Here is a 13,439-nt window from a genome sequence, read left to right as displayed (position 1 = left end):
CCTCTCCTTTCCCCACAATGAAACCTCTCTGCTCTTTGCCTCGAGTGATTCTGCAGAGTGCAGCCCCAGGATGGGCATTAAGCTGAGAATGCAGGAGACATTTCCATGCCTCCCTCTGAGGAGTTGTTACAAAACAGCATTACATGGCAGTGGGAGAGACATCAACTTTAAAGTGCTTTTTAGATAGACCAGAGCCCACTTTGAAAAGAACATTGTGATTACTGCTTCCTGGTGAATCACTGCATTCCTGTAATTCTGGTTATTTTAAAAAGCTTTTTGTTGCTCCTTCACGAGCTTCAGGCAGCTGCTTTTGCTGTCATTTCTCAGGAAGTAAAGTGGGGACAAATTCAGACTGTGAAAACACCCAGCTTTGCCGGAAGGTGGTGATAGAAGACTGGGTGGAGAAATTGCTCTTGAGTCGCTGCCTCTCTTGCACAACACCAAAACACCCTCGAAGCTACGTTCAAAGGAGTTATAGTGAAATTAATAATTAACTCACACAACTGAACACCTGTTGGTGAAGGATATAAGAAACTGAAAGTTACCATTCTCATTTTGGAAAAATTGACAAGGCCTTCCTCAGTGAAGTTGGGAGTTCCTTCCTCAATGAATGCCAGGTCGGTCAGGTACATCCCAAGGTAGGGAACAGCAGGTGGGTTACAGCTGGAAATTAATAAATCAGTTTACTTCCCTGTAGTTACATTTGCAATGCATTACTTTTCTGATCCGCACAAACTCTTTATTACTTTGCCCACTTCTAATCAAGGGGTTGTATTCATTCCCAGGACAGACATCTCCTCTGGCTCTGCTTGAGTTGTGTTTGCTCTGCCTGCAACAAATTGAATGCATTCTGTCCAATATCTAATATTAATGGCATTTTTAAAATATACCATTAATTATGCTGGCAGTTCAGTAGCCGGCTTCTCTCAAGATCACTTGAAGCAGTTGTGCCGCTCAGTTTTGAAAAGCTACTTCCAATTACAAAACTCGCAAAAATTCGGGGTTTTGTACAGCTGGACTCAGAACACAAAATGTAGAACACTTGACACAGAATAGCCTGGATAACAAAATTACAGAATGCCAAAAGCAATCCGGCAAATCAATTAAGGAAAACAATATTCAAGGACTACTGCACAAAAGCAGCAGATTGTTTTCCAGCGGGCTGGGAGGCCACAGGAGAAGAAATATCCCTGTGCTTTTGTCCTCTCCCTATGTTCCTCCCATAATTTATTGTCAGAAATATAATTTATCATCATATGAATAGGTCTGTGACCTGACACAGGCTTAGTCCCAAGCCCTAAACTTCTTAACTAGAACAATCCATTTTGTCATAAAACTTTTATTTATAAAGCTGTCTTTACACTTATTGAAAAAGTTTATCTGTGTAAGTAAAACCCCAACAGGGAACATTCACACAGAAAAATAGTTTAATTTCTTTCAGTAATTCTCTGGAGCTACTGTGTTTATCCATCAGGGGTATTAAATCACAGCATATTCAGCAAAATAATAATGCCAAACAGAACCAACCTAGAATTTAAAAGGCTATTAGGCAAAAAATCTATTAATTATTAAAGTGTAATCAAAGCCAATTAATCTTTAACATGAACTATCTACTGCTTATAACAAAACACAATTGTATACTGTAGGGAGGCATACTTTTTGAGCATTTCTCTCAGGTTTTTAAATCTTCCTTCAGATGACACAGTCTTCTGAAGTTTGTCCATGAGAGCTTTTGTCTAGAAAGAAAATGCATTAGAAATGTCATTGCTGGTCCACATAAATTACTGTAATTAGATTCTTGCAAAGGTGTAATTCACTTAGCATTCCCACCCCATTTTCAAAAGGAATAAAACAGGCATTAGGAATTTTTACTGCAGTTCCTCCTGTCTTTCTGCAAATGGAGATTAGGCAGCATTAAAGATTTTCCTAGGAGTGATACACAGAACTTGTTATTTATGCTAATATTATTACCCTGCCAGTGGAAGAAAACCCACAAATGTATTAACTTAATGGTCAGGAATTCAGTTTGCTGTGCACTCACGAATATAACAGATCCTACAAGCTGCTGAGGCTCCTCAGCTGTGTTTGGTGAAGTTGGTCACAGCCAGGGGTGTTCACTGCCTTGGAGTTTGCACTGAGCTGATTTTGCCTCCAGGTTCAAGATAAAAGCTGAGTATGTAAATGAGAATCTATTCCTGTCTTACACAAATCACTTTCAGTGGGCATCAGCAGACCCTGGTTTCTTCATAAGTTTAAATAAATTTGCTTTTCAGCCTGTTTATGGTACTGACTTGAGTGTAGAGAATGATAAGAAATTCATCATATTTGAAACTGAATTTCCAATTAAGAGAGAGCTGTAGGCAGACAGAGTCACTTTCTTCTGAGTAGCAGGCTGATGAAAACCCAGATTGCATTCCCAATAGGTACCAGAGGACTGTGCCACAACACCAATCTGCTGTGGGTTTGGTTTCTTTCTTTTTTAATTGAAAAGTTTAAAAATCAAACTCATTCTATCCATAAAACTTCTTCGAGGTAAACTCATTTGTAACAGTTTGTATTGAAAGGATTTTTAACATCTTTTTAAATAGAAGAACATAGCACCAGCTATGAGGCAGCTGAGAAAAACTGACTGGAGACAGTGGTACAGACAGAATGTATTTTAATTGCATTTCTCTGAACCATTTAGAACACAACATAAAAGACTGGATTGTCTTCATCCTGACTGGCCTTTCTGTCATGTGTGTGTCTTGTTTCTGTGGCTGACAGTCATTCTCACAGCTTTGCTGACAGCCTCAGCAGCCAGGTAAGGGTTACAGAGAGGTGCTCACTGCACCTAAACTTCAGCTCCTGAATGAGAAAGAAGACTTTTTATCAACAGTCTCCTACTGGGTAGCAAAAAAGTCACCAATTTGAGAGAGTTTGACCTTCCTACAGGCTTTCTGCACAGGTAGTTCCTATTTTATGCACCTGACCAGACTTTAATCACAGCTCTTGCAACCACCCAGATGTATCTATTAGAAAACATGTAAATTTAGTTTACTCGAATAGCTCAGCACTTCAGGCCCAACAGTCTTTGGCACCTGCCAGTTCCAATGACAACCATTTGTTTCCACAGACAGAAAAATTAAATACCAAAGACCTGGACAGGAAATGCCAGCTCCACGTGGAGGAAAATCAGAAACATTTTCAGGAGGGCTCCTGTCTGAGCCCCTGGTGCAGTGACCGACGGAAGCTGGACATCCCCCCGTGGCCGTGTCCCTCTCACCTGCTTGGACACCTTTCCCCAGGTCTTCTTGAGCCTGTAGATGGCACTCCTGTTGAGGGCTGAGGTGATCTCCAGCACGCCGTTGTAGTTGTGCAGGCAGCGGCAGATGTCAGCCACTGCCACCCACTTCTCGATGGCGCTGGCCCGCGAGGGGACATCGGCGTAGCTCATGATCTGAGAGGCCACCAGGTTGCTCATCTGCCCACAGACAGAGGCAGGGAGTCAGGGAGCTGGAGCACCATGCCTTCTAGGATGTAACTCATCAATGCACAAGGCAGAAAACCCCCACAGAGGCATGACAGACAGGATGGCTCCTGATGAACCCAGGGAAAGTACACCGAAAACAGAGTTTGGTGGAGGGGAGGAGGATAGGAAAGAAGGGCTGGGGATGCAGTGGGAAGGTCTTCAAACCACCAGTGATAAAACTGGTTGGGAAGTCTATCAGTAAAATCCAAGGAAAATTATAAAGAGCGAAGATATGTTTAGGGATACAAAGGGCATTCATTAAATACAATTGGTGTTATATTTCTCAGGAGAAAATTCAGTTCCTTAAGTAGGCAGACAGTCACTGTGCTACAGTTTAAAATGTTCTGCTGTTTTAAATTGCCACTGAAATGCTGAGTCACAATTGCTGGAAACAAGACTCTTCATCTGCTTTGATTTAAATGGTTAATTACAAACAGGCTGACACATTCAGTCACTACCAGATAGCACATTACATCACACTGCAACAAAAACCAGCAGTTTTGTTCCAGAGGTCACAGACAGTCCATAGGGCTCCTAGAAAGCAAAGCTGTATTTCAGAGTACTTACATCATTAAAATGTTGACTAGTTTTCATAATATAGGGCGTTCTCTCATTTTTATCCACTTTCATCCAGCCCTGCCCCAGGAACTCTCTATACATTGATGAGAGAGAAAAAAGCAAACAAAAATTCTCTTCATAAACACAGCACAGTCTGTCTGTAACCAAAGCCTAAGCAGATTTCAAGGATACCTCAATTTGCTGGCAGCTAATAACACAGCTTTACACTAATTCCACCATCACACTATACCATTTTTAATGCCATCTGAAACGGTAAATATTGTAAAGAAGAATTATTTCTCCCTTAATCCCCTCTCCCCCATCACCCCATCCCAATTCCCAGCCCCCGTTTATCCGTTATGTGTGCAGACCCTCAGTGAGAGCCCGGGCTGGCCAGAGCAGGGGACAGGGGGCAGGTGGCAGGGGACAGGGGGCAGGTGGCAGGTGACAGGTGACAGGTGGTAGGTGACAGGGACACTCACTCGTAGGGGATGCTGCGGAACACGACGTGGTCCAGCAGGGTGATCTGCTCCGCCAGCTCCATGGCCGACAGTGTCTCGAAGCACTCGGGCTTGGGGCAGTCTGGCTGCAGGAGCAAGGAGAGCACAGTGACCTCTGAGTGACACAGAGCACCTCAGGGTGACAGCAGCTGCCTGTGGGCCTCCAGCACGGGGCTGTGGTTAACTTGGTGCTGAAGGATTAATAACAGCTGCTAACAACTCCAACATCAGGCTGGAACCTCACAGAGGAACCAACACACACCAGCTCAAGACAGTGGGTTAATTAAACATAGGATAATTAAACTCTGTATATTCTGCTCTTATATTTTTATATATAGTAATATCTTTCTGTTTTTTTTAATTGCTGAGATTTGTATCCAAATCCTAAAGTTTTGACATGTTCATTTATAATATGACCTTCAAACTCTTACAATCTCTAAACTGAAACGGACATTTCTGGTGTAAAAGAACAGTGTATCTGTCCAGAAATACTTTACAACTTGCAGTTGTGTTACATTTTACTGACTCAAACCCACAACATTTCTATAGGAGTATTTACGTTTAACTTTCAAGATGAACTTACCATCTGAATGATGTCCTCTATTTTCAAATGGTTATCATCTTGATCGTCCTGAGAAAGAGTCCTGAAAAATTAAATAGCAGAACATTCTACATAGATAAAATTGTCCACGGTTTTGAGAAAACCTTATCATGGATCAGCAAAATGGTTTGTCTAAAATAAATCCTAAGACTGCAATTGAGGAGGTAAAGAAGAAAAAAAATCATACCTAAAAACTCATGTCTTGCTTTAAGTAAATGTGTACAAAGTGTTAAAACATCAGAGACATTCAAGATTAAATATTTCCATGGATGCTTAAGATCTTACACCTAGTGAATCCTGGAGATTGTCCTGTTCAGTGTCCCACACAGACCTCAGAGTGTGGAAATGGACAGCAAACTGCAGCTTTTACCTACAGCAAGGACACTATTTCTTTTCAGTAATAAAAGTGTTAATGAGTGTTTCCAATTCTGCTGCAGAAAACCTGATTATTATGGTTATTTCAGAGTAATGGGTCAAAAATTAATTGGGGAAAATTAAGTATTGATCAAACACCATCTACCCTGATGTATCATATTGGCACATAATTACAAGATCATCCCACTTCATTTGGAAAATACAGGCTCCAAGAAACCTTAAAACCACTGGATTTATGTAATACAGAGGTGAGAAGATTTTGAGAGAAAGAAGGTAAGTCAGAATGTAAGAGACTGTCTGAAAGGACACCAAGAATTTGTCCCGAATGCTGGGCTGGTTCCCATCAGGGCAGGGGAAGGAGCAGGTGCAGGTGAGCCCTGGGCCCGGCTCTGCAGAGCCTCCTCCTGAGCTGAATTCCAAGGAAAGCTCAGGTGACAATTCCCAAAGCTGTGGTGATGGCTTCAGACAGTGCAGCCACAGCAGCAGGTCCCTCCAGCTCCTGACTGCTGGATTCTGCAGTGACAAACTCTGCTCATGCCAGGGAAAGGGGGAAGGGGAAAGCATCACTTGGCCTGGAGACTTCAGCTCTGAGTGTGAGACATGGATTTGTACCAGGAGGGTGTGGTTTTCATGCCAGGTTTATGCTCTAATTCCAGGTTCTTCTCTTGGTGGCTTGGTCTGCCAGACGGAGGGCCAGGCTAAAATCAAATGCAGATACACACAGACAGAATCTAAGAAACCTCCTTGCCTTCGTTTGCAGCCATCAAAATCCACACAAAACACCTTTTCTGTTTCTTTTAAGGGCTGGAAACACCGTGTGTGTGATGGGCAAGACATGTTTACCTCTCCAGGAGAACCCTAAGCTTCTTGCCCAGATAATAAGGGAGTGCAGCCTCAGTCCCTGTAAATAGCCTGTCAATCTGTCCTGCAGAGCAGATTATTTTGTGCTGCACCTTATGGCTGGTTGCCTGCAGGAAGGTGCTGTTCCTCCTGTGACAAGAGCCTCTGGCAATAAAAACCAGAGAGGCTCTGTCCCTCTGTCCTAGGTACTCTCATCAACCTTGTAAAATTCATCACCTGAGTTACTTAAATATAACTTTATGTTGGATGAGGTTCTTGCCTTTGATACAGAAATCGTTGTATTTGCTTAATATGGATTAAAGTATGAAACATGGGATTCTTAAGAGACTGAAAACAGTTAACTTTTCCCCATCTGTGCCTCCTGAGACTCTCTACCATGACATCTCATGTTTTATGTAGACTTTCAATCACCCCTTCTAAACAGATGCTTTTTTTCTGTCAGTGGTCTTATGAAAAGAACAACAAAACCAACACTCCTTTTATCCACAAACATTCCACAATTAAATCTGCAGAGCACGACAGATCTCTTACACTGGATGAAGCTATTTTTTAAAACACCAATAGCAGCTTCCATCTCAGTCTGTGGTGTTTCCAGCTGTAGGACACCCAGTTTCCACAGAGGTCTGGGAACACACTGGGCTGAGCAGCCCTGCTTGGACAACTCCCACTGCACTCCTTGGGGAGCTCCTGGGAGCTGGGAAGAAGCAAATCCATGTGAAAAGCATCATGAGAGAAAGCAAAGCCACTGAGATATTCTCCTGGACAGTGTCACCTCCAGTATATTTGGAAATCAATGAAGTAAATATATATAAGAAACAGCTTTCTAATTCTTAAAATTAGCAGAGATTCTCTTTCTCTATTTGTCATGCCTGACCAGTCTGATTATTAAAATAATTTTCTAATTGAAAACATTAATGTGTCTCCTCCTTCCTTTATGGTACATAAAGCATTTAAAAATACTTAAAAGCTAATGTAAGTTAGAGAGCCTGAAATGTGTTGCTTGGTGAGATCATGCAAAGCAGAAAAATTGTTCATCCATCACATTTTGTCATCTGCATATCCCTGGATTTCATTTATGTTTAGTCTGAGGAAGAAGAAGAAGGAAGGGCTGTTTCTTGAAGCATCCTGTTTTCTCCAGATAGGATCATATATCAAAGTTATTCACTGCTGTTCAGTCTAAATTTACACCTTCCTGCTTCATTATCAATTAAATTTTATCTAGATCTCAGGGGTTAGTAAATAAGGCTGATAAAATCTCAAGCAAATCATACATTTATAGGTTTGCCTAGCTTTCAGAACAGATACTGAATAAAAAAATGCTTTTTTACCCTGAAGAGAAACCCTGTCAGTCCACACAACAGAAATCCCATCATGCAAGAAATACCAGCTGCTTTGTTTGATGACTCAAGGCATGAAGCAGCTCAGCATCTCCCATCAACATTTTCCTTGTCATTCACATTCCAAGCACAGCCTTTCCCAGAGCTGACCATGATATATCTTCGGAACACAAACCAACCTTTCCCCCTCCTCTGATCTCTGCTGACAAGGGGCCTGATTTTCCAAGGAATGTCTATGCACATACATGTGCACTCAAAGGCCAGGCAGACTGTAAAAAGAGGTATTTTTACCCAATACCCCTGAAGGAGACATTAAAAACACCAATGTTAAGTACCAGAAGGCATGAACTTTCCTTCAGAAATGTTTGAAGTTGAATTTTTGACAAGGAATGCTTGTTCTAAGCCCATTCTGCACTTGTCAACCTTTCACACTCAAGAGTACACTACAAAAACTGAGATGTGGGGAAGCCAAGGCCTACAGTGACAGCTGACAGGCAACCCAGAATTCTGGTAGAATACATGTTTTAGATAAAATGCCTGCAACAAGCACCTCTGCAGAACAACAGAAAAGCCCTATTTTGTGGCACTCACTTAGCAAGTGAGTGAGTGACTATTTTTATCAAGGGCACATCAACTGGCTTACTCCTTCCCATTTCCCCCTGTCCCAGAGAAACCTTTTGAATGAAGCTTTCATCACAATTGCCAGTTATGGCAGATCTGGGCTTTCTTATGAAAAGCATGCTGTCAGAAATCTTCAAACAAATTGGTTTCTAACAACAGCAAAAAAAAAAGCCCTTCAGTTCCAGGTGATTTATATTTCCCCTCTCAGTAGTATTGGATGAAAGGTCTCAATTCAGAAGAAAACAGAAAGATGCCATCTCTGAAGGAGCAGGGCATAGGCTGAGCAACTTTTCTCCAGGGCACACACAGGCATGTGAACCAAGAGAGGAATACAATGCTGGGAGCACCTCTGCATATTCTGCAGGAGCACACACCCTGGGTGCTTTTAGGATATCCAGGGGCAATTCACAAGTCACCACCTGAGTTCTGTAACTGTCTGGGGAAGGAAGGTGTTTTCCATAGAGGAAGAGCCTAAATTCAGAGGATTTTGGTGGAGAGGATCTCCTCTACGGCAGGGAGTAGCTGGCAGGAGTGTTGCATTCCCTGTCTGCACTTTGTTTTCTAGTTTGGTGCCTCAGGTAACACAGGGTCTCACCACAGAATTCTTTAGTGAAGCAAACCCTTCATAACGGCCCTTAGAACCTATGGAGGGCTGAGGGAACTCAGGAAATAACTTTTTCCACTGCAGGCCTCCTCTCAACACTCAGAGCACTGACTGTAACCTGGCGTGACGGAGAATCCCCACTCTGATGCAGCAAAGGGAACACGATGCTGCAGGAGGAGCCCTGCAGGACACACTGCCTCTTCAGGTCAGCTCTGTGGGACCTTGGCCTGGAGCTGAGCAGGTCTGGGTCACCAGAACATGGCTCTCTCCTACAATAAACAGTGATCTCTGCAGACAAGAGGCACAGAGAGCTCTCCAGTCCGGGGAGGAGCAGGTTCAGTGCTTGGCCTGACCTGGAGCAGCCCTGGCACAGAACAAACCCCGTGGCATCACATCCACACACACAGGACTTCTGTTTTTACTGAAAGGGTAGGAAAAGCTTTGTTCCTCTGCCCCTGGAAAGCTGTTTTCCGTCTGTGTTCGTGCAGTTGTGCTGTCAGACAGGACGCAGGCGGGTCAATGTCATCTCTCCTGACTCTGTTGGCTTCTCATTCTTCGTGAAATCAGTTCCAGCCTCATACAAGGACCTTTTCAACCTGCCAGAAAAGCTAAACCCCCTGACAAAACCTCTTCCCCCATTTCATATTCTGATTGTTCCAGAGATAAAGAGCAGCTGGTTCTGCCTCTGACTCCACCACCACCATGCTGAGGAGCTGGAGGAGCAGAGGGACCCCCTGGATGCCCCAGGAGCTGGGCTGGTTCCACAACTAAGTCTCACAGTCTTCACAGGACAGCAGGTCCTTTTTAAAGCTTTTTATTACTCCTATTTTAATGATGTGCAATAAAAATTAAGGACTGTGTGGAAGAGCAAAGGAACAGGCCCTCCTGTGTCAGTGTCACACATAAAGTTACATACAAAGAACTGCAGAAGATTCCTTATATCCTGTAATTCCCTCTGCTCAGGTAACTGTACAGGTCTGCCAAGAGCCTGTGTCTCCAGCAGGAATTATAGTGCTTTGTTGAACTCTGGAAATCACTCTTAATTTCCAGACATTTCCCTGAGGTGATCTAAACACATCACCCTTCCAGTGAAAGGGGGAGAAATTGTATTGGAATTAAATTCACATTCAAATAAAATTGAAATATTTCACACCAAATTGTCCTGCATCCATGTATGTTTAGCAGCACTGCCAGTCTTGAAAAGCAATAAAGGGGTTTTTAGCCAAGGCTAAAGGAAAGAAACTTTTTTTTCACTTTTTTTTTTCTTTGCAAAAGAAATAGAGCACGAAATTTCAGAGAATGGTCAAAAAATCAGTCTGAAGTTTTGGAAAAATTGTGAAAAAGGTAAACATCTGATGAACTGTATTCACTGTTGTATCAGACAGTGTGCTCAGGTATTCAGTGATCAGTTCTGGGAGGGAAGAGTGGAAAAACAATAACAACCATTTCACAGAACAGCAGTAAAAGGATGCAAATGGAGACAATTCATAGTTTACACATAAATACAAAGGTCCATTTTTTGATGCAACTGCTAATGGAAAGTGGCTAATATGAAACTGGGTACAGGAAATTGTTGAACAACTTGTATGGTAAAGGGCTATAAATCCATCCCATTACCCTGCCAGGAGCACCCAATCCAGGCTCATTTTCAAGCATTTTCTTAAGAAGCTGAAAATCCTAAGGTAATTTTTCCTGCTGTGAGCAGAACTTTTGTTGTCACGCATACTATCAAAACCCTTCTTGCTCTTCTGGCTTGCTGTTTCTTCCAAAGAAATACATGAAACAAACCTAATATTTTTACTTGAAAGAGCAGCACAGTCACTATTATTAAAAGAAGGATTATTTTGCTTTATGTGGAAAGAAAAGTGCTTTTAATAAGAACTTATCTGTGCTTATTATCTTTTGTTTGATATTTTTCCTTACAACTGAACAATTTTCAGCCATTTTTTCCCCATGTATCTGTTGGCAAACCTGTCTAATGGTTTTAAAAAAATCAGGCATACTGCATTTACTGCACCCTTATTGGCTTACCTGCAGAATACCTACAGAAATGTTAACAAAGCACACCATAGATTTATCTGGGTTTTTTCATGGTATTTTATTTTAACCACTCCTTAGTCTTTAAATGTTTCAACTGATTTCTTTATGTAACTCCTGCTTACTCTTTAGATGTTTACTGCTCCTCAGTATTGTGGAACGATTTACATGAAAATCAGTGGCCATGAAATATTCACACTTTAGGGCTGGTTTTGCTGATACTTGGGGACTGAACTCCTGGCTGTTGGCTGTTCTGCAGCAAAGTTTTCCAATATAGGTATTTTTATTAATGAAACTTAAAACAGGCTCTGCTTTATGGCTCATAAAACATTTAGTAATCCTTCAAAATTAAATACTCTGGAGAAAAACCCAACCCTGTGAATTCTGTGATGCACAATCACCCAACTGTCTCACATGCCACAGTTAACATGTGAAATTATTAGAAATGCATTTACCTCAGTATGTTTGCAGTGGCTTTCCTTTCTTGTGGCAGAAGGTCAGGGTCTCTCAAAACTTCCTCCAGCAAGTTTAACACATTCATTTTCAGCTCGTTGTTCAGCTCAAAATCCTAAAAAGGAAAACATTTTTACTTCCTTTGGTCTTATAGTGTTGATCAAACAACTGAAAGGATATACTTTAATGGGTTTGTGGGTTCTTTTTCTATTAGGTTTGAGGGCGGGTTTTTTGTTTGTTTGTTTGGGTTGGTTGCTTTTTTTTTAATTTATTGGGTTTTTTTAAAGACTATTTTTGAAAATATTTAGAGAAAGCCGTGGTAATGAACTGGCCACAAAAATAGGATCTCCTAAAGGCTGTGATTTTTCTTCTTTCTGACTTTGTCTTCTGCGTGGAGATGAGCTGATCAGGTAACCTTTCTCTCCTGAATTAACACCTGCATCTGACCAAGACCCACAGCATCCTCTCTTCTCTGTGTTCAACTCAATTCTGGCACTGCTGCCCAGCAAGGCAGCACACTGGGCTTCCTCTCACTGCTTTCTTGAGTTTCTCTGTTCTTCTGCGTCCCACTCTGGTATTTCAGCAAGCCCACCCTTTTGGGAAGGCCTGCTTTTTGTGGAGTACTCAAATAATAAGTTCACCAAATCAGCTGTCCCTGCACTGAAGAGCTTCAGCAATTTAATTAGCTGTGGGGCAGACTGGTACCTGACACAGGGTAACTCAGGGACACGCAGCAACCATTCATGCTGACCTCTGAACTTGGAGAAATCAAGAGAAAAGAGTATTACACATTCTATTATCATAGAGTGTACAAGCTTTAAATGGGGAAGTTGGAGGCAAGTCTTGGGGGAGACTCCAAAAATTCTTGTATTCAGCTCAAGGCTAGCATTTTGATAAGAAAACTAAACCCAAACGCTTCAGCTGCCTGGCACATCACACATCTTCCCTGATAACCCACAGCCACTTGCAGGCAGGACCATGAGTGTGCAGAGCTCCCTTGTTTCCATGGGAACAGGAGGCACAAAGTTACTGAAAATCGGAAATATTTGGCACCTCTGCACAAGAACATCGCATTTTGTTTCCAAAGACCCATCAGAGCCCCTTGTGAGGTGAAGAGCTCCTCTGGAGAGCAGTGTCCCTGGGAGCAGAGCCAGCCCTGCTGAGCACCCCACGAGAGCTGCAGCAGCCACAGAGAGAGCAGAGCCTCCTTTGGAAAAGGGATGGAACAGCTCAGAGCATGGGGAGAAGGAGAGCTCGTCACAGGAGGTGCCACAGGCACCCTGACAGCACTTGTTGAGCAATTATTGCTCCAATGTCAGCACTCAGAAATCACCTGCCCTGGGCATTTCCCTCCTGTTGGAGCACCCTCTCTTCACTCCTCAAGAGCTTCCTCACCTGGGCCTCACCTAATCAACAGTGTGGAATCAATTAACATCTGTGCCTTACTTTTTTGTGATGTTTATCCATATTCAGATGCTGCAGCATTAAGCTTTGGATGGGCTATCAGAAATTCAGCTCAAAGCCAAGCAAAAATTAGTTCTGGGCACTGCACTGTATTTGTTTTCTAAAATACATTTTGTATAGCCACGCTCTGAAATGCCTCCCTGAGGAGCTGTTTGAGCCTGTTTGCAGGAGAAGACAAGAGAATCTTTTCATATATTTAGGGTGAAGAAATGGGACTAATTAGTGAAAACATGAGGAATGTAACTAAACTACATGACAATATTGTTCACTTCAGTGATTTCGAGAAGAAGCTGAAATATAAAACTATCAGAATTTAGTTAAAGAAGAAACCTTAAGTCTGCACAAGCCTTAGTAAGCTGGTTTAATCTTAGTGTTTGTCCTGTAGCTCAGTGGCAGATGCTGTGTAAAAGGAGCTGGATATCTTTGCAACCTGTGCTACCAAAATATCCCAAATGAGCAGAGCAGGTGTGCAAGAGGTGACACATTCACCATCTTCACTCAGCATTGATGGATAAAA

At 42.3% G+C, this 13,439-nt stretch overlaps 1 protein-coding gene across 4 annotated transcripts in view; it reads right to left on the bottom strand.

The window, feature by feature from the left end:
- The window catches only part of RASGRF2 (Ras protein specific guanine nucleotide releasing factor 2), a 112,473-nt gene that overhangs the window by 5,220 nt on the left and 93,814 nt on the right, over nucleotides 1-13,439 (bottom strand). For all 4 annotated transcript variants that reach the window (XM_085043576.1, XM_085043578.1, XM_085043579.1 and 1 more), the window contains exons 19-25: nucleotides 11,461-11,573; nucleotides 5,153-5,213; nucleotides 4,552-4,655; nucleotides 4,079-4,163; nucleotides 3,266-3,463; nucleotides 1,657-1,736; nucleotides 546-663 (exon numbers count right to left, since the gene is read on the bottom strand). In XM_085043576.1, the coding sequence (XP_084899702.1) occupies nucleotides 546-663; nucleotides 1,657-1,736; nucleotides 3,266-3,463; nucleotides 4,079-4,163; nucleotides 4,552-4,655; nucleotides 5,153-5,213; nucleotides 11,461-11,573 (759 nt within the window). The remainder of the gene's footprint in view (nucleotides 1-545; nucleotides 664-1,656; nucleotides 1,737-3,265; nucleotides 3,464-4,078; nucleotides 4,164-4,551; nucleotides 4,656-5,152; nucleotides 5,214-11,460; nucleotides 11,574-13,439) is intronic.

Source organism: Lichenostomus cassidix, chromosome Z (genome assembly GCF_008360975.1).
Source record: "Lichenostomus cassidix isolate B80296 chromosome Z, HeHo_3.0, whole genome shotgun sequence".
Taxonomy (NCBI): Eukaryota; Metazoa; Chordata; class Aves; order Passeriformes; family Meliphagidae; genus Lichenostomus; species Lichenostomus cassidix.
This window is presented reverse-complemented; position numbering and strand designations above follow the sequence as displayed.